Source organism: Eumetopias jubatus, unplaced genomic scaffold, assembly GCF_037043125.1.
Source record: "Eumetopias jubatus isolate StellerSeaLion01/CBP00866 unplaced genomic scaffold, mEumJub1_p1.0 scaffold_4, whole genome shotgun sequence".
NCBI classification, from domain to species: Eukaryota; Metazoa; Chordata; class Mammalia; order Carnivora; family Otariidae; genus Eumetopias; species Eumetopias jubatus.
In genome coordinates this window covers 2317258-2340696 of record NW_028274810.1, presented here as the reverse complement: position 1 = coordinate 2340696, position 23439 = coordinate 2317258, and the positions used below count along the sequence as shown (strand labels likewise).

General features: G+C 49.9%; 1 protein-coding gene across 1 annotated transcript; it reads right to left on the bottom strand.

Moving 5' to 3' along the window:
* Positions 1–543: 543 nt before the first annotated feature.
* Positions 544–17340, bottom strand: SELENBP1 (selenium binding protein 1). Its single transcript, XM_088022243.1, is given in 14 exon segments — positions 544–894; positions 1098–1216; positions 1388–1480; positions 1734–1855; positions 1957–2035; positions 2464–2642; positions 2921–3103; positions 4255–4375; positions 4865–5050; positions 5307–5419; positions 5602–5677; positions 5679–5744; positions 5747–5814; positions 16905–17340. Coding segments are annotated over 14 exon segments (2004 nt in total). The 3' UTR covers positions 544–731.
* Positions 17341–23439: the final 6099 nt, after the last annotated feature.

Sequence of the window (23439 nt, the reverse complement as noted above, 5' to 3'; positions counted from 1 at the left end):
TTGGTTCACCTTGATGTTCCCGGCCCTCCTGCTTGGTCATGGTCCTGTCTTCCAGATGGGAGGTGACACACCTAACCTCCCGACAACTCTGTGTTCTCCTAGTACTCTCACCAGCAGATTGCACCATCCATGTCAGGGGTCTGGGGTGTCCCTTGTGTGTGGGGAGGCACACTACACTCTCTTGGGGGTTGTGGGTGAGATTTTACATTCATTAAAAGAAAGCATGGATTTAAAAAATAATAAAGTTTAGGAACACCAATTGACACTCTCTCCTCCCAGGTCTCCTTGTGACAACCACCTCCAAAATCTTCACATTCTGTCTGGCCATAAAAGTGAGATTTGGGCACCCTTAGTATCATGTTGTCATCACTGGTATGAACTAGTCACTCCCGTGGAGTACTCTTCAGAACTTTCCCATGCAAGATACAAAGGGTCAGCAGACGGGAAGTCATAGACCCTGTGCCCCCAAAGATGAGGTGATCTGAGGAATAGGTTCACCAGTTTATTTCTTGGTAAAGTAATTTCCAAGAGCTCATAGCTCATGTACAAGCAGCCAGTGAGCAACATGCAACAGTGATCTGTAAATGAAGACACTACTCAGTATATTCCAACAGCCTCAGGTTGGCTTTGGTGGGACAATGCCAAGGGTTGGGGGCCAAGAGGGAGCAGAGCGTAGCCATGTCTCTGCATAAGTGAGGGCTCAGATATGGAGTGGCTACCAGGGGTGGACTTCAGAGCCAAATGTCAGAACTGCAGTCACCCCCAGGGTAGCGGAGTTCATGGGCCAGGGCTGGGCCTAGGGGCTCCTTCCCAAAGTCCACGAGGAAGTTGGGGTTCAACTTCAGGCCTCCCTTTATTGTGTCTACATCAATCTGCAGCATGACGGAGCCTTCCCTGGTGGACACAGGAAGGGGAAAAGAGAGGTCAGAAGTGGCCATCCCCTTCCCCCAAGAGTTTGTGATGCAGGGGTAGGTCCTAGGGAAGGAGCAGGGCCTGTAGGGTGGAAGCAGGTGGGGGTGCCCAAGGAGTCTTCAGAAAGGCAGACTCTTCTGGGAGAGGAGGGCTAGGGAGGGAAGCCCAGGCGGTCTGCTTCTCACCTGATGAGATCAGGGTAAAACTGCTTGTCCCAGGCACTGTACAGCGATGTGGTGACGTATAGACGCTTCCCGTCTAGGCTAAGCTGGATCATCTGAGGGCCTCCAGGTACCCGTTTCCCCTTGGGAAAACCAGGGGGGTCAGTCCCATGGTAATAACATATGGGTCCTTGGAGGGGGATCATGGAGTATGCCCCCCACCCCATACTTCTCCAGCATGGATCTGAGGGTCCCATGAGCTGGACTGGGCGCTGCGAGGTAACGGGGGAGGAGGAGGGGAGGTAAATCCTCACCTTGACCACCAGGGGCTCTGGCTGGGATTTTAGCTCTTGGTCCTTCAACACTTGCACGGGCCCTCCCTTAACAATGCTGCCCCCAAGGAAGAGCTGGGTGGGGAGATACAGAGCGTAAAGGAGGACAATGGTGGGAAGTGAGGACATTGCAGGAAGAGCAGCTTGCCTCACTTTCCCCACGTATAGCCATGGCTCCCCCCAGTCCCGGGCTGCACCATCCCTCAGCCTCCAGTTTTGCTATTCCTGCACCTCCTTTATCACCCCCCAGCCACTTCATACCCTCTCCCTCACCCCCAGACTTCTTTTTCCTCCCTCCTTCTTGCTCCCCATTCTGTTGGCGCCCCACCTGTCCCGTGAGGCGGGGCCTTTGCGGGTCAGAGATGTCATACTGCCGCAGGTCCCCGTGCAGCCAGTTGCTGAAGTAGAGGAAGCGGTCATCCAGAGACAGCAGGATGTCCGTGATCAGGCCTGGGGTGGGAGTGTGGTTCAGAGGCTTTAAGGACTCTTGTCCCCCGGCCAGGAAGCCCCATTTGAAAGCCCCCCCCCCCGCCCCTGCGCCAGGCACTCACCTGGCATTTCAGGCAGCAGCCAGCCCTTCACCTTCTTGGGGGGCACCTGGATCACCTTCTCCACTGACCACGTACCTCCCTGGGGGTGGGGTTGGGAGGCAGAGAGGTGAGCTTGTGAGATCGGGGGGCTGGGGTCGGATGTGGGTCTCTCCAGGCCCTACTGTCTACAGGGAGCCAGCCAAGGCAGGGCCTTCTTGCCACCGGGGTCTAAGTCCGATGCAAACCCCTTAAGGTAGGGATGACGTCTGCATTCCCAGCACCTAGCACAGTGCCTACTGTAGAAGCTCACACATACTTTTTGAATGAATATGTGGGAATTTAGGGTTGAGGAGAGAAGAGAGAGAGAACAAGTGGCCTTGGATTTTGTTCCTGGAGAAGTTGGGCTAGTGGATCCAGGCCGAGAGGCCTGGGTCACGCCTAGAGAGAGGGGTGCCTCGTGGCTGCGGAAGCCTGGCAGAGGTACAGGCTCGGACTGCTGGGAGGAGAGGGCCAGAGGACACAGGTCACCTGATTCTTGTAGAAGCGCTGGATGGTGGAGCTGAGGGCACAGCCCACGAAGCCCTGGGCCGCGTCGGGGTTGTGCAGGAAGCGGACCTCCAGGGGGATGAGCCCATCCTGTAGAGGCAGGGTCTGCACGATCTTGTGGCGCTGCCAGTCCCACACGTGTATGTGGCTTCCATATAGCCCTGGCATGGGGACGGGGCCAGAGGATGGGCTCAGGATCCGGGCAGGGGGTGGTGGGCAAAAGCCAGGGCACAGCCCCGTGCAGAAGGTTGAAAAACCGGTGGGAGGGATTAGGAAGACGCTTGAGCAAGTCAGAGTACTCAGCACACTCTTATACCAGCAGCCTAAGAGTCGGGTTCACAGGAGGGGGGGTAAGAGGCCCGGAGAGGGGTTTTCAAGCAGAGAGGAGCGGCATGCGTGCGTGCCCAGGCTCCTGCTGGCCTGTGGGGGGGATTCTCACCTGCCTCTACATCAGCAGGGTTGAAGCCATCTCCAAAGACATTGGGAGCTGCCCATTCAGTGCTGATCATGACATTGTGTCGAGGCTGGTACCAGAAGTCATAGCCCATAGGTGCGGCTCCCCCAGGCTGTTCCCACGTCCCCTTCACCTCGAATGTCTCTCCATCCAGCAGCACGAAACCCCCTGAGCAGGGAAGGAAGTAAAGTGGCAGGTAGAGGTAACAGAACTGCTACCCTCACCCAGCCCTCACTCCCAGGCATGTCCAAGAGGCTCCAAGTCCATTGCCTGGTGCCCCTTCCTCCCACTGGGTTTGCCAGCTCCTTCGATTCAGGTGTCCAAAGGGTCCCCACCCAGAGGACCGGATGGAAGGTGGGGACTCACTCTGGTGCCCCTACCGCCATCAATTTCATCCCTGTCCTCTCCAGACCACAGGGGGAGTTTTCTGTTCCCTTGAGCCAAGAGCCTGGGACTCAGCACCCCGTGCTTCTCTCGCCCAGCCTCCCACTCTCTGTGGGGTTCCTCCCAGAGTCTAGGCTCCATTCTGCTCACTACATTTTTTTTTTTTACAGCAGACAAATTATATTTACTTTTCATTCAACATGAATGCCCAACATGTTTTCCCTTGCTTGGTATGTTATGAAGCCTGGACAATTCTTGGCAAATACAACTAGATGTCAACTCCGAAGTGTTATTAAATCTAGGAGTGTCACGTTTCTCCCATCTCTGAGAAAAAGGAGCTGATAGTCTGCTCCAAGCCGTCAGATGGAGGGCGCTGACAAAATGGGTAAGGTTCAGAGGGAAGAAGCCCGGTGTAGTGATTAGGACTCAGATTCCTGGGTTTGAGTTCCACCCCTACAACTCATTAGCTGTATGACTTTGGGTAAGTTATTTATCAGTCTGTGCCCTGCTTTCTCATCTGGAAACCAGAGATCCTAGTAGCAGCTCCCTCAGAGGTTGCATCTGGCACATAGTAGACATTTTGTGTCAGTCCTGATCGTACCATAAATGAGAGAGCAAATGTGAAGATGAAGGATCCCAAGGCCTGTGAGACTTGCTCCTGAATTCCTAAAGGCTGACATCAAATGTATGCCTTTTCTGGGGCCATGTCTGTGCCCACATTCCCCACAGCGGACTGTTCTGACTATAACTTTTAAGTGAATTCATCAGTCACGTTTCATCTTCATAGAAATAATTGAAACTACTGAAGTTAATTGACTATGGTTTAAATTTTGGATGAGACCTAGCCCTCTGATTCTCCCTGGAAGGTCAACCTATCCCTTCCCCAGCTTGGGATCTGTTCCCCCCACAGATCTGCCTACAGTGCCAGCAGGTACCTTTGCCATTGCCCTTGGGGTCTCCCAGGGAGCTGATCATCACCTCCCCACTAGCCAGGCAGTGGCTGGTGTGCAGGTAGCCCAGGCCACACTTGGCATGGATGTCCTCAGCCTCAATGACCTGGAGGGGGATAAGGAATGGCATCAGAATCTTACAGGGCTGGGGGGACCCAACCACAACTCCCCCATTCCCCTACTCCTATTTGCTGACCCCACCTTCTTTTCGTTCAAGACACGGACACAATGTTCCCAGTGGGAATAGGGCAGAGATTCAATTCTGCAGAGCAGCAAGGGAGAGTCTGAGAGACTGCTAATTCCGCAGGCAGAAAGCACTGACTTCTCTCCCCCTGTCTCAGAGCCCTGTGAGACCAGAAGCTTCTCGCCCGGGCCATTGCCAGTGTTAACTCTGTATCACCAGCAGCCAGCTGTGAGTGCGTGGCACAAAGATGGTACACAACAACATGTTGAAAGGAAGGATTGGAGGCTCCTGCCTAAGGGAGGGAAAATTAAACAAAACAAAAACAAAAAACCCTCCCCCAAACAAAAAACTATTCCCACACCTCCATTGCCCACCCCCAGGGTCCCTGAGCAAAAAAGGCAGGGCGCATGCCTTGTGTAGCTTCGGGGCCCGGGGATCGGAGCCCACATCCACCACGTAGATACGGGAAGACATGATACAGGGCAGCATCAGCTTGTTGCGTGACTTGGTGCTGTCCCCGAAGCAGCTGCTGCAGGTGTTCCATCCCGAGTGATGCAGCTCATCCTTCAGGTTGGGCATGGGCAGCCGGTGGATGACCTAGGACGGGAGAGGGGGAGGGGTGGTGCTCACCCAGACCATGCCTCTGTGATCCCTGGACCCACTTGGGCTTGGCAGCACAGCACAGCCTGGAATTCATCGCTGCCCAGCACCTCAGGGGTGCCCTTGGGCAAAGAACACACTTTACAGTCATACCCAAAGGAAGGCGAAGAAGGCTGGACTGGGAAAGGGCATCGCTGGGGCCAGGGCCGGAGGAAGGGTCTCAGGGTCCTCCAGTGCCCGAGCTCCACCTCACCTGGCAATAGTAGGGAGACTTGGGGTCAACGTCCACAGTGGCCAGATAATCTGGGGCCTCAGTGCCAGTGTTTCGGTAAATACAGGGCAGGTAGACAATCTCCTCCCTGGGTCCTAAAGGGTAGCAAGCAGTTAGCGGGGATGGCAGCGTGGAGAGGAATGACAGCGGTGGTGCTGGATGTGCCCGAGGCCGAGGTCTCAGGTTGCCCACCCCCACTAGCGGTGGAATCAGTCGAAGGTGCTGGCCTGTAGAATTCCTTTCCGGGGGCATGGGCTCTCAGACGTTGCACACTGACCTTTCATGGCTTCCAGAGGGGTAGGGTAGCCGGGTCCACACTTCCCGCATTTTGTAGCTATGGAAACAACGGGGCACGGTTGGTTGGACCACTCTCTGGAGGGTGAAGGCTCCCTCCCCACGTGCCACCACACACACCCCGCCACTGGCCAAGGCAGACACGCTGTCCCGGGTCCTGTGTCAACTCTGGCACCATCACCGGAGTGATGTGTGCCTGTGGCAGAAGGAGCTGCACAGGTAGGACCTGAAGATGGACAGACACTCAAGCAGGACCCAGGGGAGGGCAGGCGAAGGGTGAGCGCGGCACAGCTGGGCGGCACAGCAGTGACCGCTTGGACTTGCACCCCAGTCCCAGCGGCTCGCTGACTAGCCACGGGAGCTTGCGCAAGTTACTTAACCTCCCAGCTCAACTTCCACACCATCTGTATAAAAAGAAGGTACTAAGAACACCGCAGCGGGCTTTTAGGAGAGGTAAACAGGAAGGTGCCGTCAAGTGGGCAGCGCTGCACCTGACCGGAGCCAGTCCGCCCAGGCTGCCCTCAGCTAGCGAGGGTGGTACCAGCTTGGCTCCGTCCCAGCCAGTATCTCTCCCGGGGCCTGGGGCACTTCTTGTTTTTCTACCCTCTGGGTCCTGCCCCCAGGCTGCTGGCCAGAACCTGGATGACTTAGCCAAAGGTCTGGGAAGGAAGGGACAGGAGGCTGAAGTTCGAGGCCATAGGGCTGTTACCACCTGGCTGTCCTTAGACCAGTTTCTCCACCCCTGCTCCTCCCCCCCCCGCCCCCCCGTGAGCCCCACTTCCTTTATCTGTGTTTGGTCCACCTCTGGAGGGCTCAGAGGCCCATCAGGCAGAGCTGTAGGGTGTGGCCCTCCTTGTCCCTGAAGTCTGGCAAGAGAAGCCACAGGGATCCACGGCACCAAAGCCAGTGGCCGAGAAGGAGCGCCAGGAGGACCAGGCCTCAGGCATCAGGCTTTGGGGTCTGACCAGGAGGAAGAAGGGAGGAATAGCACAGAGGGAGCTGCAGGCTGAAAGAAATCCCGGACTGGAGAGCACAGACAGGGCGCTGCCTCCCTGCCCTGGCCCACGGCCAGTGTGCCCAATGCCCTGACAGCTGGGGGGCCGCAAGTGGGGAGGCGGGAGGAGCCGGAGTCGAGCCGCCACTGGTGCCTGGGCTCAGGCCCGCAGCCAGGAAACCAGGTCTCCTACTCATGGCAGCCAAGTGACTTAGGAGGCCCGGACGTGGCAACAGCGTTTTTGAGTGCAGAAACCTGGTTTCAAAGTCCAGATCTGATATCTGCTCTCTTCACTTTCTCCTTTTCTTTGGCTAAAAGGGGGTAATAATATCTTACCTTCTTGTCTAGGTGACTATGAAAGTCAAATAAGCCAATGTATTCAGAAGTACTTTTGTAAAGGGGAAGCACCATATAAATACGGGTAGGGCTGCGCCAGAAGTGCGGGACAGAAATCCCAGGGAGAGGGCTGGGCTGGGTGGAGCAGGGTGAGAGGGCCAGTCCAAAGCAACTAAGGAGACTTATGCCAGGGCTTGGCACGGGAGGCAAGGGGGTGAGGAAGGAGGTTGCTGGACACAGAACAGAAGGAGATTCAAAACTCCAAGACATCAAGACAGAGACAGGAAACCCGCAAAGCCGAACAGAGACAGACAGGAGGTATGAGGGAGGTGTTGCCGGCTGCCTCATCTTCCCCTCCCCACCCCCCACCTCAGTGTTTCTTAGAGTCAGTCAGGCCCTGTGCAACCCTAGGTCCCCAGGAGCATCAGTGTTCTTGCCTGACACCCTCTCTGTCTTAAGCATCTCAAGCACCATCTCTGAACACCTTTGGGTTTGAGATGAACCCAGGAGAAGCTCACTGGGTTTTCCCAATGTCAGGCTGGCTGCTAGGCATTCTGCCAGTCCAGGAAAGAGCCAGATGCAAGGGGACAAGGGCCTCGATACTCCCAAGCAGACCTGAACTCCTCCTCAGCCCGACATCTGGGAGCCTGAGGATGGGGAATGGGGGGCTTTTGGGACTGGGAAGGTGGGAGGCGCTGGAACAGGGCCCCAGTGAGAGTGTGTGGGCTCTGATTCCCCTTTCAGACTGATCGGGGGTTCAGGGTGGCTAGAGAGTGATCTGGCCCCCAAGGTCTGGGTTTCCCACTTCCTGGAGTAAAAATCTGGCCCAAGGCTGGAATCAGGATTATCTTTCACCTATGGTGACAGCCAGGGACAAGAGGTTCTCCTTACGTATACCCCCACCCCTACCAGATTTTCCCAGCTGCAGAAAGGCCCCTGGAGGGATGCCTGGGTGGCTCAGTCGGTTAAGTGGCTGCCTTCAGCCCAGGTCATGATCCCAGGGGTCCTGGGATCGAGCCCCACATCGGGCTCCTTGCTCGCCAGGGAACCTGCTTCTCCCTCTCTCTCCCTCTGCTTGTGCTCTCTCTGTCAAACAAATTAAAAAAAAAAAATCTTAAAAAAAAAAAAGGCCACTGGAGCCCTCCAGGCCACAGGCAGGGAGCCAGGTGGGGGTCCAGGGCCACCCCTCCCAGCAGTCCCTCTACCCTCTCTTTACAGCTCTAGAAACATTGGCTGAACTGGGAAATGCAGGGGTTGGGGGTGGGGGCAGTGGAGCAGAGTTCAACACCCCCTCCCCTAACCAGCTTCCCCGACCCAGCTTTTCTATCACTTCCTATTTTGTGGGCCAGAGGTCAGTGGCACTTGGTTGTCAGAAGGCCCCGTCCTTACCCATGCTGCTTGCTGGTGTGCTTTGGTCCTGACCCGCCTGCCAGGAGTAAGCTGAGACAGGGGCTGTGCTGGTGTTGCAGGCAGGCTGTGTCAGGAAGGGGCAAAGGGAAGGAATTTATACAACCAACTGGGGGCGGGGTGGGGCGGGAGGAGGGCCTGGGCTGCAGCCCAGAGTGAAAGAGTGGAAGACTCAGGGCAGCTGGCCAGGAGGTTTTCAAATAGCTTGGGGGCTAGCTGGGGTTTGAGTTACTGGGTGTGCGTGCGCGCGCGCGCGCGCGTGTGTGTGTGTGTGTGTGTGTGTGTGTGTGTGCGCGCGCGCATGCTTACAGAGGCCTGTGCACATGCAGATATGTGCTGTGCCTGTGCACACATCTCTTTGGTGGGTGCCTGGGCATATGTGACTTTGTGGGTCTGCGAATGTGCATGGTCTCGTGTCTACCTGTGCGTTACCTCTTTGTGTGTGTGTGTGTGTGAGTGAGTGTGAAAATGTGCCAGTGTGAGTGTTGCGTGTCTGGACTTGGGCATGTCTGTGTGTACTTATGGGAGCCTATGCCTGCCAGGGTGTTTATGGCTGTGTGGGCCTCTGTGCGTGAGTGTGCATGAGTGTGCATGTCTGTGTGAGCATATGTGTGCACGTGTCCCTGCCTCTAAAGGCTCTTCTCTGTACTTGGATCTGTTTCTTGCCATTGAGGGGCACCCAGGGCTGTGGGCCCACTTGCTCCTATCCACAGCCAGGGTCAGCTCTCTCCTAAAATGACCCTCTCATTCCAGACATCCATGCTCCAAAAGGCACAATCTTACCCACCCCACAGCTGCTCACCCAGGTCGTCCTGCCACAGCTGCCCTGACAGAATATCCAGGTTTCACTTTCTCCAGACTCCTGTATTCCCCTTGAGCTTTGAAGTGGAAGGGAAGTTGGCAGTGCTCCTCAACACTTTCTATTACCCTCATAAATCTCAGGAGGTTGAAGTCCAACCCCCACCCCCATCTCTCCGCTTGGTACCTCAACAGCTCGCAAGGCGGATAGCAGGGCTCCAGGGCAGCCCAGCATGGTGCCACTGTCCTTCACTGGCCTGTGATGAGTCCTAAAACTCTCAGGGTCTCCACATGTCCAGGAAAGAAGGAGAGCTCCAGCTGGAGGCTTCAGTGCTGGCTGGGGCTGCTGAGCCTGCTAGGATAGTGTCCCAGGGACATGTGATGGCCTCCGGAAAAAGGCAATTGCTTGCTGAAGAACTAAGACAGGGCTGAGGCCTGATCTGTTAGCTCTTTCTGGGGCTGCCCTCATCCAGAGAAGCCCAGGTTTGAAGGGCTGGACAAGGGAACCCACCCCAACAGTCCTTCATCTTGAAGCCAAGGGCCCCCTCTTTCCTGAAAGCTGGCTGCCTGACCAGGGTAAGCTTTGCCCCACTCTTCTAGGAACCTGCTGACTCTGTGCCTACAGAAGCCACTTTCATCTCCTTGGATGAAAGCTGTGGGGTGAAGTTTTTATTGGGTAGTGAAAGGGACAAAGTTTGGTCTTGAGACTGCCCGCAGAAAGATCCATGGACTTCCCAAACTGGAGTGGAAGGAAGGAGCACAAAACTGGGCTGCTGTATGATGGGCGTCTGTCCGCCTGGTTCCCATGGGTGAGGGAGCCCATCCAGGAGGATGCTCCGTGGCCACCCATGGCAGGGAATCTCCCTTACCCCCTTCTCCGCAGTATCCCTCTGCCTCTCCTGGCTTCTTCCTACATCTGCATCCTCACCATTACGCCATCGGCCAGGCACGGGCCCCAGTCAGCCGTGTGGGTGCAGCTGTGCCCCCGGGGCGGCTCCTCGCGCTGCTTTTTTGCCTCTGCTGGCTTCTTCGTCTGCTGGCTGCCTTCACTTACCTTGCCTTCAGCCCGCCCCTCTGGTCTCCTCCTCCTGAGGTCTCATCTCATACCCCCTCTACTCTCCTGCTTTGGGGCTTGAAGTAGCCCAACATCCAAGATCTGAAAGAGAAAGAAAGCCCATTCTCACCCTCTCATCGAAAGTCCTGGAGTCATTACCTCCAGAGAGGCTGTGATTTTGCTTGTCCTAGACAAGAATTGCAAAGCACTGTTCCATCCCGGACTGCCGGCTCTCTCATGCCCGGACCTCGGACCTGGAGTGCTCGGTGGCTCCTGTATGGCACCCTAGCCTCTACCTGCCGCTTTCCCAGAATGCTTCCCCCAGAGCCTACAAGGTGCTTGGGAGAAGTTGTCCAAATTAGGGCTACAGATGGAGGCAGTCCAGGGAAAGGGCTGAGGCCGGCAAGAGAGGTGTTCATGGCCCCTGGCTTTGTCTTTGCTCCCAGGGTGGGCCACCCCAGTCAGCCTCCTTGTGGCCTGAGCCTCCCAAATGCTGCTTCTCAGGAACTTAAGGGCTCCCTCCTCTATCTGATCCGCCCTTCCCTAGCCAACCAGAGTCCCACAGAGCTGGCTGACTCCCAGATTCACATGAAGGGATATGGGGAGAGCCCTGAGCTTCCTGCCCTGGGCTGTCCCTGGGGAGTGTGGGACCCCAGCCCAGGCCTGTTAATCCCAGGAGGCTGTACCCTACCCTGATACTGGGCATGGCCACTGCAAAGAAGGATGGGGGCGGTCCATGCTCCTTCTGGCTCTTTCAAGCTCTAGGAAAGCACAGTAAACATTAGAGGAGGTAGGTTATCAGTCTGGCAGCCGAACAGTCAAGAGATTATATAACTGCTGCCTGAACTTTGGCTCTGTTCCATCTTCATGGACAGAAGATGGATTCTTGTGGCCTTGGGGGCCCCACTGTGGGTTCCCCCTTTTCCTTCCAGCCTCAGCCAGACTTCTTTGGACCTCTTTAAACAGGTCTTAGACCACCGTTTGGTAAGATGGCGAAGGGAGGAAAGAAGGATTAAACCCAGAGAAGGGAAGGGAGAGGAGATGATGAAGCTGGAATCTCCAAGAATAAAAATCTTAAAAATGTTTAAAAAAATGTTGTTCTTCATCTCTAGCAAAATAAAAGTGACAGGGAAGCAATCAAAGTCCAGCCAAGGGAGTGATATTAGGGAGAAAGCAGAACTAACCTGTATGCACCACCTGGTCACACTCACCCTTGCACGTGTGCCCCACTTACCCCTTGCCACACCCCAATCTTGTAAGTAAATCATCCTCCTTTTCCTTAGGAAGAAGCTGAGGCGCAGAAGGGGCTAAGGCACCTGGGAGATGCAGAGCAGGATCCCTACCTCGGTCCATCCGACTCCGGAGCTCAGGTTTTCTAATTACTCTGGGGCCATTTTGTATTTTGTTTGGCTCTGGATTTGGCGGGGGTGAGGAGGGGGAGGGTAGTGGGGGAGGCGGCCGGGAAGCAGAAGCACCAGAAGGAACGAGGAAAGCTGTGGTGTTGTGTCTCTGGGGAGTCTCAGAGGCCCTTTCTTGGGAATGGGGAGAACAGTGAAAGAGCAGGTGTCTCCTGACCTGAGCAGTGAGGTCTTCATGGTGGGAAGGGAGTGGGGCATACCCCGCCCCCGTGCTGTAGGAGGGAGACTCCATCCAAGTATAACCATGGTTACCTTTGGAGAGAGGCAATGGAGGGAAGGGGATAATTTTCCATTTTTACTTTATACACTTGCATAGTCTAAAAAATAATAAGCATGTATTACTTTTGTAACCAAAACCCCAAATAAAGGTATTAAATTTTTTGTTGTTTTCGGCCAGTCTGCCTTCTCCTTGGGGAGACACACATGTGCGTGGTCATTCATTCACTCAGTCATTCACTCTCGCATTCCACAAACACTCCTGGAGACCTGTTTTGGTAGACAAAGTGGGGAACGAGGCAAAGTTTCTGCCTTCAATGCCATGCCCATCATCAAGGAAACATATAAACCAATCACATAATGGCCGATGAAGGCTATGAAGGACCCGTGATAATGTGGGTGGCCGAGAGCAGGCCGGGATTAGACAGGGTCGTCTGGTCTATACACGGACGGACTGGCCTGCAAACGAGCAGCCCAACCCACCATACAAGGGGCCTGTGGCGCATGTAGCCGCAGCCTGGGGAGGCCTGAAGTAGGCCTGGCTGCACAGGTTGAGGTTTCTACCAGCTAAGCAGAGTTTCTGAGCCATGTCCTGCTCAGGTCTCCCGGTTTCACCAGCCCAGCTCCACGCCCTTTGCAAAAGGCGGCAGTGTTTACTGAAAGCTGTCACCAGGCACGACTGGCGCCAGGCCAGGCCCTGCTCCCTAGAGGTCCACGTGGCACTGCCCACAGCAAACCTGGACAGCTAAGTAGCATTTTCTTCATCTCGCATCAGAGGAAACAGAGTTTTACGAATTCAACCAGCTGCTCACGGTTACTTCACAGCACCTCCCTGTCTCTGCACAATGCTGAGTTCAAAGCCTGCCCACCATGGTAACAACAGAGCTCAGAGAAGCGGGGGAAGCCCTCTGCCCCAGCTTCCTACAAGGGGCATGATTTGAGAGGCGCTCGGAGGGCTTCCTGCCCACCCCCCATCCGCTCAGAAATGTCCTCCCTTCCAGACTGCCATGGTGCTGGAAACTTCGCCACTCACGGTGTATTTCTTCCGGATGGGACGCCTCTTCTCAACTTGCCGCTGCACGGATTCCCCCTGAGCTGTTACGTGTGACTCCGTTTTATCGGAAGTCTGCCCCTGATGATAAGAGCAAGGGAGGCACTGAGGAGATGGAAGTGTCTTTCTCTGGAGCCACAGGAAAAGAATAGAGAGTGAGAGAGGGAGGGCTTTTTCTGTATTTCTGTCTCTCTCTCAGAGGAAAATTTCAATATATACAAAAATAGAGAGAAAAGTATAATGAACCTGCAGGTACACCACCCACCTTCCATAAAAATCTGCTCATCACCCATCTGGCTTCAACTATACCTCCCAGCCCTCCTCTACCTTGGATTGTTTTGAAGCAAACCCTGGACATGATAATATTTCTTGCATTAATATTTCTGTATGCATCCCTTCAAGATTAGAATTCTTGTTCTTTAAAACCACCATGTAGGGGCGCCTGGGTGGCTCAGTCGTTAAGCGTCTGCCTTCGGCTCAGGTCATCATCCCAGGGTCCTGGGATCGAGCCCCGCATCGGGCTCCCCACTCTGCGGGAAGCCTGCTTCTCCCTCTCCCACTCCCCCTGCTTGTGTTCCCTCTCTCACTGTGTCTCTCTGTCAAATGACTAAATAAAATCTTTAAAATAAAATAAAATAAAATAAAACCACCATGTCATAAGCACACCTAAACAAATTAGTAAGTCTTGACTCTTATCAAATATTCGGTGTTCAAATTTCCCCTATTGTCTCATAAATTTTTGTTTTACAGTTTATTTGAATCAAGATCTGAAGTGGGTTCATAGCTTCCTATTGTTCTTAAATCTCTTCAATCTGTAGGTGAGAAAGGGAGATATCTCGAAGACAGATCCAAGTTTAAGTGAAGAAGGGTCTGAGTGGAACAGAAATTATGTGTCTTGTCACATATCTAATCTACCAGAAGAAAAGGTGAAGTGGGATTGAACCCAGGTATGTAGTCTAGAAGAGGTAACAGCAACATCTGTCACAGGGATGCAGGGGAAAGTTCGCTATGACCTCCTCCCCCGCCCCTCCTGCCCCAGCCTTCCTCCTGTGCCAAGCCTGGCTCCAGAAAAGCTGAGAAAAGAACAATAAAATGGCTTTTATGCAATCATCTCTACCTTTACAGGGCCCACTTGGCTTGTACCTTCTCAGGTAAGAGCCCTGGGAAGAATTACGTCAGTGTTGGTTAATGGCCCAAATTAAGCCATCAAAACCCCTAATCAAGCCTTATTTTGGACATGTTATAATACTATAAATAAAAAATCCAAAGGAAAATAAAAGCCCTTCTATTTGAGGCTGGAAGAACCTTTGGCCCCTGGAGTCATATCCCTGAGTCACAGTTTCTCTACTAAGCTCAGGACGGGCAGGAACAAATCCCCTCCTTCTCAGGGCCTCCATTTTCTCACCTCACCACCAAAATACTGCCTGGGAAGAGTGGGGGGATACTCCCTCCAGGGTCCCAAAGACACGGGAAGCCTGAGGCTTTGGGAGACTTGTCTTCAGTTCTACATGGAATCAGAGGAAGGACTGGGGAAGAGCCTCACTGCCTTCCTGGATTCTCTGTCTCCCATATACCGTATCTGACCTGCTATTCCCCTAGGATCTCCCCAGGGTCACGTCCAAGTGTAGAAAGATGGAAAGTGCTGTCTGGAATGGGAATATTTCGGGATTTCCTGTCTCAGCTTATCAAAAGACTGCTCAGAAACCAGAGTTTAAAAAGGCTTAGGGCGCCTGGGTGGCTCAGTCTGTTGATCATGTCTCCCTTCGGCTCAGGCCCTGATCCCAGGGTCCTGGGATCGAGGCACGCATCAGGCTCCCTGCTCAGTGGGAAGCCTGCTTCTCCCTCTCCCACTCCCCTTGCTTGTGTTCCCTCTCTCGCTGTGTCTCTCTCCGTCAAATAAATAAAATCTTTAAAAAAATATCTCTAACATATCAATTAGAAAAAGACAATAGAAAAATATTCCAAGGATATGGAAATGAAGGATAAATGGCTAATAAGAAAAGCTACCCAATCTCATTAGCAATTAAAGAAATACGTGTGGTGTTTTTTTTTAAGAAAGATTTTTTAAAAAGATTTTTTAAATTTATTTGAGATAGGGAGAGAGAACGAGTGAGACCACAAGCAGCGGGAGCGGCAGGCAGAGCGAGAGGGAGAAGCAGGCTCCTCACTGAGCAGGGAGCCTGACCTGGGGCTTGATCCCAGGACCCTGAGATCATGACCTGAGCTGAGGGCAGACGCTTAACCAACTGAGCCACGCAGGTGCCCCAAAGAAATACTTGTTGAAGCAAAAACAGCAGATATGATTTTCAAAAATCAAAAGATTGTTAATATTCAGTGTTGGAAGTATTGTGGGGACAAGGGCACTCTTGTATGTTTTGGCAAAGGTATATAATGGTGGGACATTTTAAGAAGACAGTTTAGCAGGCGCCTGGGTGGCTCAGTTGGTTGTCTGACCCTTGATTTGGGTTCAGGTCACGATCTCAGGGTTGTGAGATCAAGCCCCACCTCTGGCTCCATGCTGGGCATGCAGCCTGCTTAAGATTCTCTCCCTCTGCCTCTCCCCCATAAATAAAATAAAAATTTAAAATAATAATAAAATAATAAAATAAAATAAGGCAGTTTAGCAATACCTAGCAATATTTTCAGTGGAAATCCACTTCTAGTGATCTACTCTATGGAAATAGACAAGTATTCAAATATATTAATAAGGTTTTCATTGCAACATTGTCCAGAATAGTGAAAAGTTGGAAACAACCAATATGGGAATAGTTAAATATATTATGGAACATCTATAACATGAACACCAAGCAACCATAAGGTGTAGTTAGTTTTATACATTTTGACATGGAAGGATATCCAAGAAATATGGTTACAGGGGGAAAAGGCAGAAAAATAGTATGATCCCATTTAATTAAAATGATATATAAAATTAATTAGTTAAGCCACAGGGTTTAATTAATTTGATTCATTTATATATTAAACTAATTAAGTTAAATTATAATTTATAATTACATAGTAATTATATTATGTAATTTAATCTAGTGTATAATATAAATATACACTATATATATATGTGTGTATATATATATGGTTATGTGTTTGTAGAAAAGGATTTGAAGAGATAAAGCTTCTTTTTTCATACCAAACTTAGCAAATGTAACCAACACAGGTTACCTCTGAGGACTTGGATTATAGGGAGCAATTTTTATTTTTTCACATTATGTATCGATTATGTATTTTTTAAATTTTATAATAAGCTTGAAATACATGCATAATTTAAAAATTGAAATAGGGAAAGAAGATAATAACACTGTTGCCTGTCAGATGAGCAAAAATTTAAAAGGTTAAAATCCAGTCATGGAGAGAATGTAAGGAAAAGGGCATCATTCAGGATTGGCGAGAGTGCCAACTGGTACCTTATTAACAAATACAATTTGTCAATACCTCCCAAAAGTTAAATTGTGCATAGCCTTTTACCTAGGAATTCCATTTCTAGGATACAGTCCATAGAAATACCTCGACAAGCAGGCAATAAACAGGTCATAATGATAACAACAACAGATATCACTTATTAAATGCTTAGGATAGCCTTGCTACTGTTCTAAGCACTTTAAAGACAACGAAAGAAATGAACCCCACACCCACATAAAAGCTTACTATGTGCCAGGTACTTAAGCTCCTTACATGCTCTACCTTATTTAATCCTTACAACAAACCTCTAAAGTGAAGACTCTTTTATTATGCCCATTTTCCAGATAAGGAAATTACAGCATACTAAAGGGAAGTAACTCGCTCCAACTCACACAGCTAGTGGGTAGCAGAGTCCAGGATTTGAATCTAGGCAGCCGATTTCAGACTCTGTGCCTGTAACAGCTTCGCTCTAATGTAGTGAATCACAGAACCTTCCCCAAAGCTCCTTGAGATGGGTTGTTTTTATCTTCCATCGTTTGGAGCTGACGAGCTGGGCGAGCACGTACAGCCGTTTTTATGTTTGGTCGGAGACGGAACCTACCACCAACCACTATAGGAACCACAAAGGCCAGACACTCGCTTTCCCAGATCCCTTTGCAGCTGGGAGCAAGCACGTGACAGTCCTGGCCGGCCGGGCATGCCAAAGACACAAAGAAGTAGGCCGGCGGCGAGCGGGCTGTGCTTCCTGTGGGCTCAGGCGTGTGTGGGCGGCTGGCGGCGTCGCAGAAGCTTCCCGGGTCCAGCGTGCTGGTGGAGCCAGGGCTGCCCTTGGAATGTGAGGGGCAGAGGCAGTGTTCTGAGAGTGGGGTCTTGGACAGAGAAGGGCTCTCTGGCTGCTCCTGGCTGCAGTTCAACACCTCTACCCCTGGGGCCTTAGGACTCAGTGGAGCCAACACTGCTCTGCAGGTTGGGGTGATCCATGAGGCTGTGGAAAGCAAGACCCAGAAGGAGAGGCCCCGGGGGTGGCCAGAAGACATGTTGAGGCTCAGCCCACGTCACCAGGTAACAGCTCCTCTCTTGATAAATAGCCTCCTGTGGGCTTCTGGGTCGCAAGAGAAACTAAACATGGGACACTGGGTGACTTTGCGGCCCAAGCCCCGTCATGAACCGAGGATTAACTGACCCACTTAGTCGGCCCAGGATCTCGGGAGCTCCACGCTCCTCACCTCCAAGTACAGCTGGGTGGAGCCTGAGAACTTCAGGAAGGCCGAAAGAAACCACAAAATGCCCTGGTGTGCTCTCTAGCTTGCCCTGTCTTGCCAAAAGCATCTCCTTTCTCATCCCCTGGCTTCAGGAAAGATATTGAGAAGAAAAAAACATTCGATCTTGGATTACGGGTGGCTGGCTCTCCATAATACACCATCACCAGGCGCAAGTGGTCTAATAAGGAGATCAACAGCAAGAATTCGAGAACCAGACTGCCTGTTTGAATTCTGGTTCTACAGTTCCTAGCTGCGTGAATTTGGGCAAGTAACTGGACCTCCGTGTACCTCAGTTTCTGAATCTCTAAAGAGAGATAATTAAAAAAAAAATCTATCCTCATAGGTTGTTTTGAAAATTAAATGACTTAATGCATGTAAAGCTCTTCAAATAGCACTGAGCGTGCACTAAGTGTTAGTGTTCCGATTGCAGCAATAAAGCCCTTCTCAAGTTCTGGAGAGCTGCTGTACAAACCCACAACTGAACTGTACATTTAAAAATGGTTGAGATGGTAAATTCAATGTTACAGGTTCTTTACCACAATAAAAGAAGATGTAAGGAGCGCCTGCGTGGCTCAGTCATTCGTTAAGCGTCTGCCTTCGGCTGAGGTCATGATCCCAGAGTCCTGGGATCGAGCCCCTCGGGCTCCCTGCTCGGCGGAAAGCCTGCTTCTCCTTCTCCTTCTGCACTTGCTTGTGTTCCCTCTCTCACTGTCTCTCTCTGTCAAATAAATAAATGAAATCTTTAAAAAATAATAATAATAAAAGAAAAATGTTATAAAACTTATGAAAACTGAAGTTTTTAAACATGGCATTTTGTTATGAAGATACTCGCTTTCAAAGATAACTAGCAGGGGTGCCTGTGTGGCTCAATCGTTAAGCGTCTGCCTTCGGCTCAGGTCATGATCCCAGGGTCCTGGAATCAAGCCCCGCGTCGGGCTCCCTGCTCCGTGGGAAGCCTGCTTCTCCCTCTCCCGCTCCCCCTGCTTGTGTTCCCTCTCTCACTTTGCCTCTCTCTGTCAAATAAATAAATAAAAAATCTTAAAAAAAAAAAGATAACTAGCAATTCTTTTCTTGCAGAAAATTAAATGACTCTTTCTTTAAAAAAACATAACAATGCTTTCTGAGAGATAGTCCTGGCAGCTAGTGAAGGAGGAAAACCCTCCAGTAGGTAAAATTTGAAGTAGAATATGTCATTGGTTCTGTTGAGAGAAGACATAGTCTGAGGATCTTTACTGATTCATGGGCAAGGCCAGTCTTTGGCCGGGTGGACAGACTTGGATAGAACAAAATCAGGACTAGGGACAGGGAGTTTAGGAAGGAAGTTTGTGCAGAGACCTCTCAGGAGGGTCCCAGGATATAAGAATATTTGTGTCACTATGGCCCCACATCATCATAAATAAGGTCCCCTCCCTGGAGGCTGCTTCTGGTGATCAGGTGGGTGAGGTCAACCTGCTTTGTGGATGTCATTCCATTTCCTCCCCAGACATGCCATGAACGAAGTGCCTGTGGTGGCAAGAACACAGGCTTCACATGGCCTTCGCAGGATGGACTGCCCCTTACTGTGTCTGACCCAGCGAGGGCTATTGCTGAAATTCCACTTGACCTACAAAAGCTATCAAACCAGCCCACCACCTGGTGAAGGATGCTTATGTTAGGTCTCTTCAACAAGGAGGGGGCAGACATTTGTTCTCTCTAGAAGGCAATTTCATATTTGGATTTATTTTCCCTGCTCCCATCCATTTGCCACCACCACCATCTGTGGACATCCTGGATGGCTTGTACGTTCCCGTGGTGGCCTGCACAACATGGCTTCTGACAAAGCTCTCACTGTACAGTGACAGAGTGCTAGCAATGTCCAGCATGCGAAGTGCCCTGCACATATTAACTCATCTAATTTTCCCGGCAACCATATTGAGCAACCTACTATCATTAGCTCCATTTTACAGATAAGGAAATTGAGTCACAGAGAAATTTCAAAAAATGCCAAGTCAACAGTAGGTAAGTGAGTGGTGAGGCCTGCATTTGAATCGAGATGATTGGTCTAGAGCCCATGGTTTAACACCACACAGACTCACGAGAGTCATGGGTCTTAATCACGTCCCTTATCCATCCCTCGGAAGCAGTTGGCCTGACAGGAGACTCATTTATGGCAAAACCTTCTAAGAATGGAGTGCTGCCCACAGAGAGCAGTTTATGTTCTCAACCAGCAGGCATTCTATGGCACCATTTTTCTTTCAGCCAGAGTACACGATGGGCCCAGAAACCGAGAGAAGGGTGGGAGTTATGACCCATTCACAACATTTTTGCTTGCAGACCCATGACTCTGGGCTCCGCTGGGTTAGAGGTTTGGTATCCCAAGGAGATTCGCTTCCTCAAAGAGGAAGTTCCACTGAACTGGACCTTGGCACAGTGACCTGGCTATTTTGGGCTCTTAATGCCATCGAGTGAATAGGCAGAAAGGGGGCACAAGATGTTAGCTGGGGTGACTGATCTTGATGATTTAGAGAAAATAAGGTTGCTGTCACACAACAGGGTGATGGAGGGAGATGGGTGCAAGCCAGGGGCACCCCAGGGATACCTTATACCACCATGTCTAATGGTGAAAGCAGAGGACTAAAGCAGTAGAAGTGAGATAACCAAGAGTTCAGACCCTCCAGGAGTGAAGGTCTAAGTCATTCTGTAGGGAAAGAGTTCTGACCATCTTGAGTCCTGGTTGTATAACGTAGTGATTTAAAGGCTGAGCTCTGTTCCAACTGACCCGGATTCATTGCCAAGTGCTCACACATGCTGGCTGTATACCTGTCTCTGCTTAGTTTCCACACCTGTAAAATGGGGATAATAATGGTTCATACCTCAAACGTTATTTTCAGAATTGGGTAATACTTATAAAGCACTTAGGACAGGGTCTGGCATGTAGTAAACATTCTATAAGTGTTAGCTATTATTAAGGCAAAGGAATGAGAAGTAACAGGGGAAAGTCATAAAGACCAGCAACAGCATCATGATCAGTTGGGAAAATGAGAACAGTACACACAAAAACTTGTACAGGAATGTTTATGCTAGTTTTATTTGTAATGGCCACAAATAGAAAGGGACAATCCAGATGTCTTTCTGTGTTGGCATGATTAAACAAACTCTGGTATATCCATGCCATGGTAAGTTTACTCAGCAACAAAAAGAAACTATTGCACAGTGAAGAAAACCATCAACACAATGAAAAGGCAACCTATGGAATAAGAGAAAATATTTGCAAATCACCTGTGTGATAAGGGGTGAATATCCAAAATATATAAAGAATGCATACAACTCAATAGCAAAAAAAACCCCAAACAATCCGATTAAAAAATGGGCAGGGCGCCTGGGTGGCTCAGTTGGTTAAGCGACTGCCTTCGGCTCAGGTCTTGATCCTGGAGTCCCGGGATCGAGTCCCACATCGGGCTCCCTGCTCAGCAGGGAGTCTGCTTCTCCCTCTGATCCTCCTCCCTCTCATGCTCTCTGTCTCTCATTCTCTCTCTCTCAGATAAATAAATAAAATCTTTTTAAAAAAAATGGGCAGAGGACATAAGTGGACATTTTTCCAAAGAAGACACACAGAAAGCCAACAGGCACATGAAAAGCTGCTCAACGTCACTCATCATCAGGGAAATGTAGATCAAAACCACAAGGAGATGTCACCTCACACCTGTCAGAATGGTTATTACCAAAAAGATGAGCAATAACAAGTGTTGGTGAGGATGTGGAGAAAAGGAAGCCCTTGTGCCCTGTGGGTGGGAATGTATATTGGTGGATCCAGTATGGGAAACAGGATGGAGTTTCCTAAAAAATTTAAAAATAGAACTCCCCTATGATCGTCTGGGTATTTATCTGAAGAAAATGAAAACACTAACTTGAAAAGATACACACCCCCCTATGTTTATTGCAGCATTATTTACAATAGCCAAGACATGGAAGCAACCTAAGTGTCCCTCAGTGGAGGAATGGGTAAAGAAATTGTAGTGTGTGTATACACACACACACACACACACACACACACACACACACAGGAATATTATTCAGCCATAAAAAGAAGGAAATCTGGCCATTTGTGGCAACATGGAAGGACCTTAAGAGTGTTATTTTTTTTAATTTATTTAAGTTCAATTAATTAACATAAACTGTATCATTACTTTCAGATATAGAGGTCAGTGATTCATTAGTCTTATAGAACACCCAGTGCTCATTACATCACATGCGTTCCATAATGTCCATCACCCAGTTACCCCAACCCTCCACCCCCTCCCCTCCAGCAACCCTCAGTTTGTTTCCTATAGTTAAGAGTCTCTCATGGTTTGTCTCCCTCTCTGATGACTTCCCATTCAGTTTTCCCTCCCTTCCCCTATGATCCTCTGTGCTGTTTCTTATATTCCACATATGAATGAAACCATATGATAACTGTCTTTCTCTGATTGACTTATTTCACTTAGCATAATTCCTTCTAGTTCCATCCATGTCATTGCAAGTGGCAAGATTTCATTTTTTTTGATGCCTGAGTAATATTCCATTGTATATATATACCACATCTTCTTTACCCATTCATCTGTCGATGGACATCTAGACTTTTTCCACAGTTTGGCTGTTGTGGACATTGCTGCTATAAACATTGGGGTGCACATGCCCCTTCAGATCACTACATTTGTATTTTTGGGGTAAATACCTAGTAGTGCAATTGCTGGGTCATAGGGTAGCTCTGTTTTCAACTTTTTAAGGAACCTCCATACTATCTTCCAGAGTGGCTGCACCAGCTTGCATTCCCACCAAGAGTGTAGGAGGGCTCCCCTTTCTCTGCATTCTTGTTGAGGGTGTTATGTTAAGTGAAATAAGTCAGATAGAGAAAGACAAATCTCACCGATATGTGAAATTAAAAAAACAACTCAGAACAGAGAACAGATTGATAGTTGCCAGAGGAGAGGAGTATGGAGGGTGAGGAAAATCAGTGCAGGAGGTGAAAAGGTATAAATTTCCAGTTATAAAGTAAATAAGTCATAGGGATGTAATGTACACAATGGTGATCACAGATAATAACACTGTATTGCATATTTAAAAGTAACTAAGACAGTAGATTAGAAGTTCTCATCACAATAAAGAAAAATTTGGTGGTGATGATGTTAACTAGACTTATTGTGGTAGTCATTTGCAATATATACAAATACCAAATCATTGTGCTGTACCCCTGAAATTAAATTAATGTCGTATGTCAATTATATTTCAATTTTTTAAAAATGAACTATTATTTACACATGACAGCCTGGATAATTCTCCAGAGATGCTGAGTGAAAAAAGCCTATCACAAAAATTTACATACTGTATGATTCAGTTCACATAACATTCTTTTTTTTTTTGTTTGACAGAGAGAGAGACAGCGAGAGAGGGAACACAAGCAGGGGGAGTGGGAGAGGGGGGAGTGGGAGAGGGAGAAGCAGGCTTCCCGCAGAGTGGGGAGCCCAATGCAGGGCTCAATCCCAGGACCCGGGGATCATGACCTGAGCCGAAGGCAGATGCTTAACCGAATGAGCCACCCAGGCGCCTCCAAAACAGTAGACATTTCATTAAGAGAATGGTTAAATAATTTGGAATATATCTATGCTGTGGAATATAAAGAAAGCAGACCATCCATCTTGGCACAGGACAGTCAAGATATTTGGGCAAAAAGCAGGCTGCCAACTGCCAAACTGTGTGTATAACATGATTCTATTTTCAAAAGAACAAAAAACAAAACTCTTGGTTTGTCTATGGATAAAAGCAGTCTGGAAAGACATGACAAAATGTAAAGGAAGTTTACTTCTTGGGAAAAGAGTGAAATTAGATAGTATTTATTTTGTATATTTATTTGTGTAT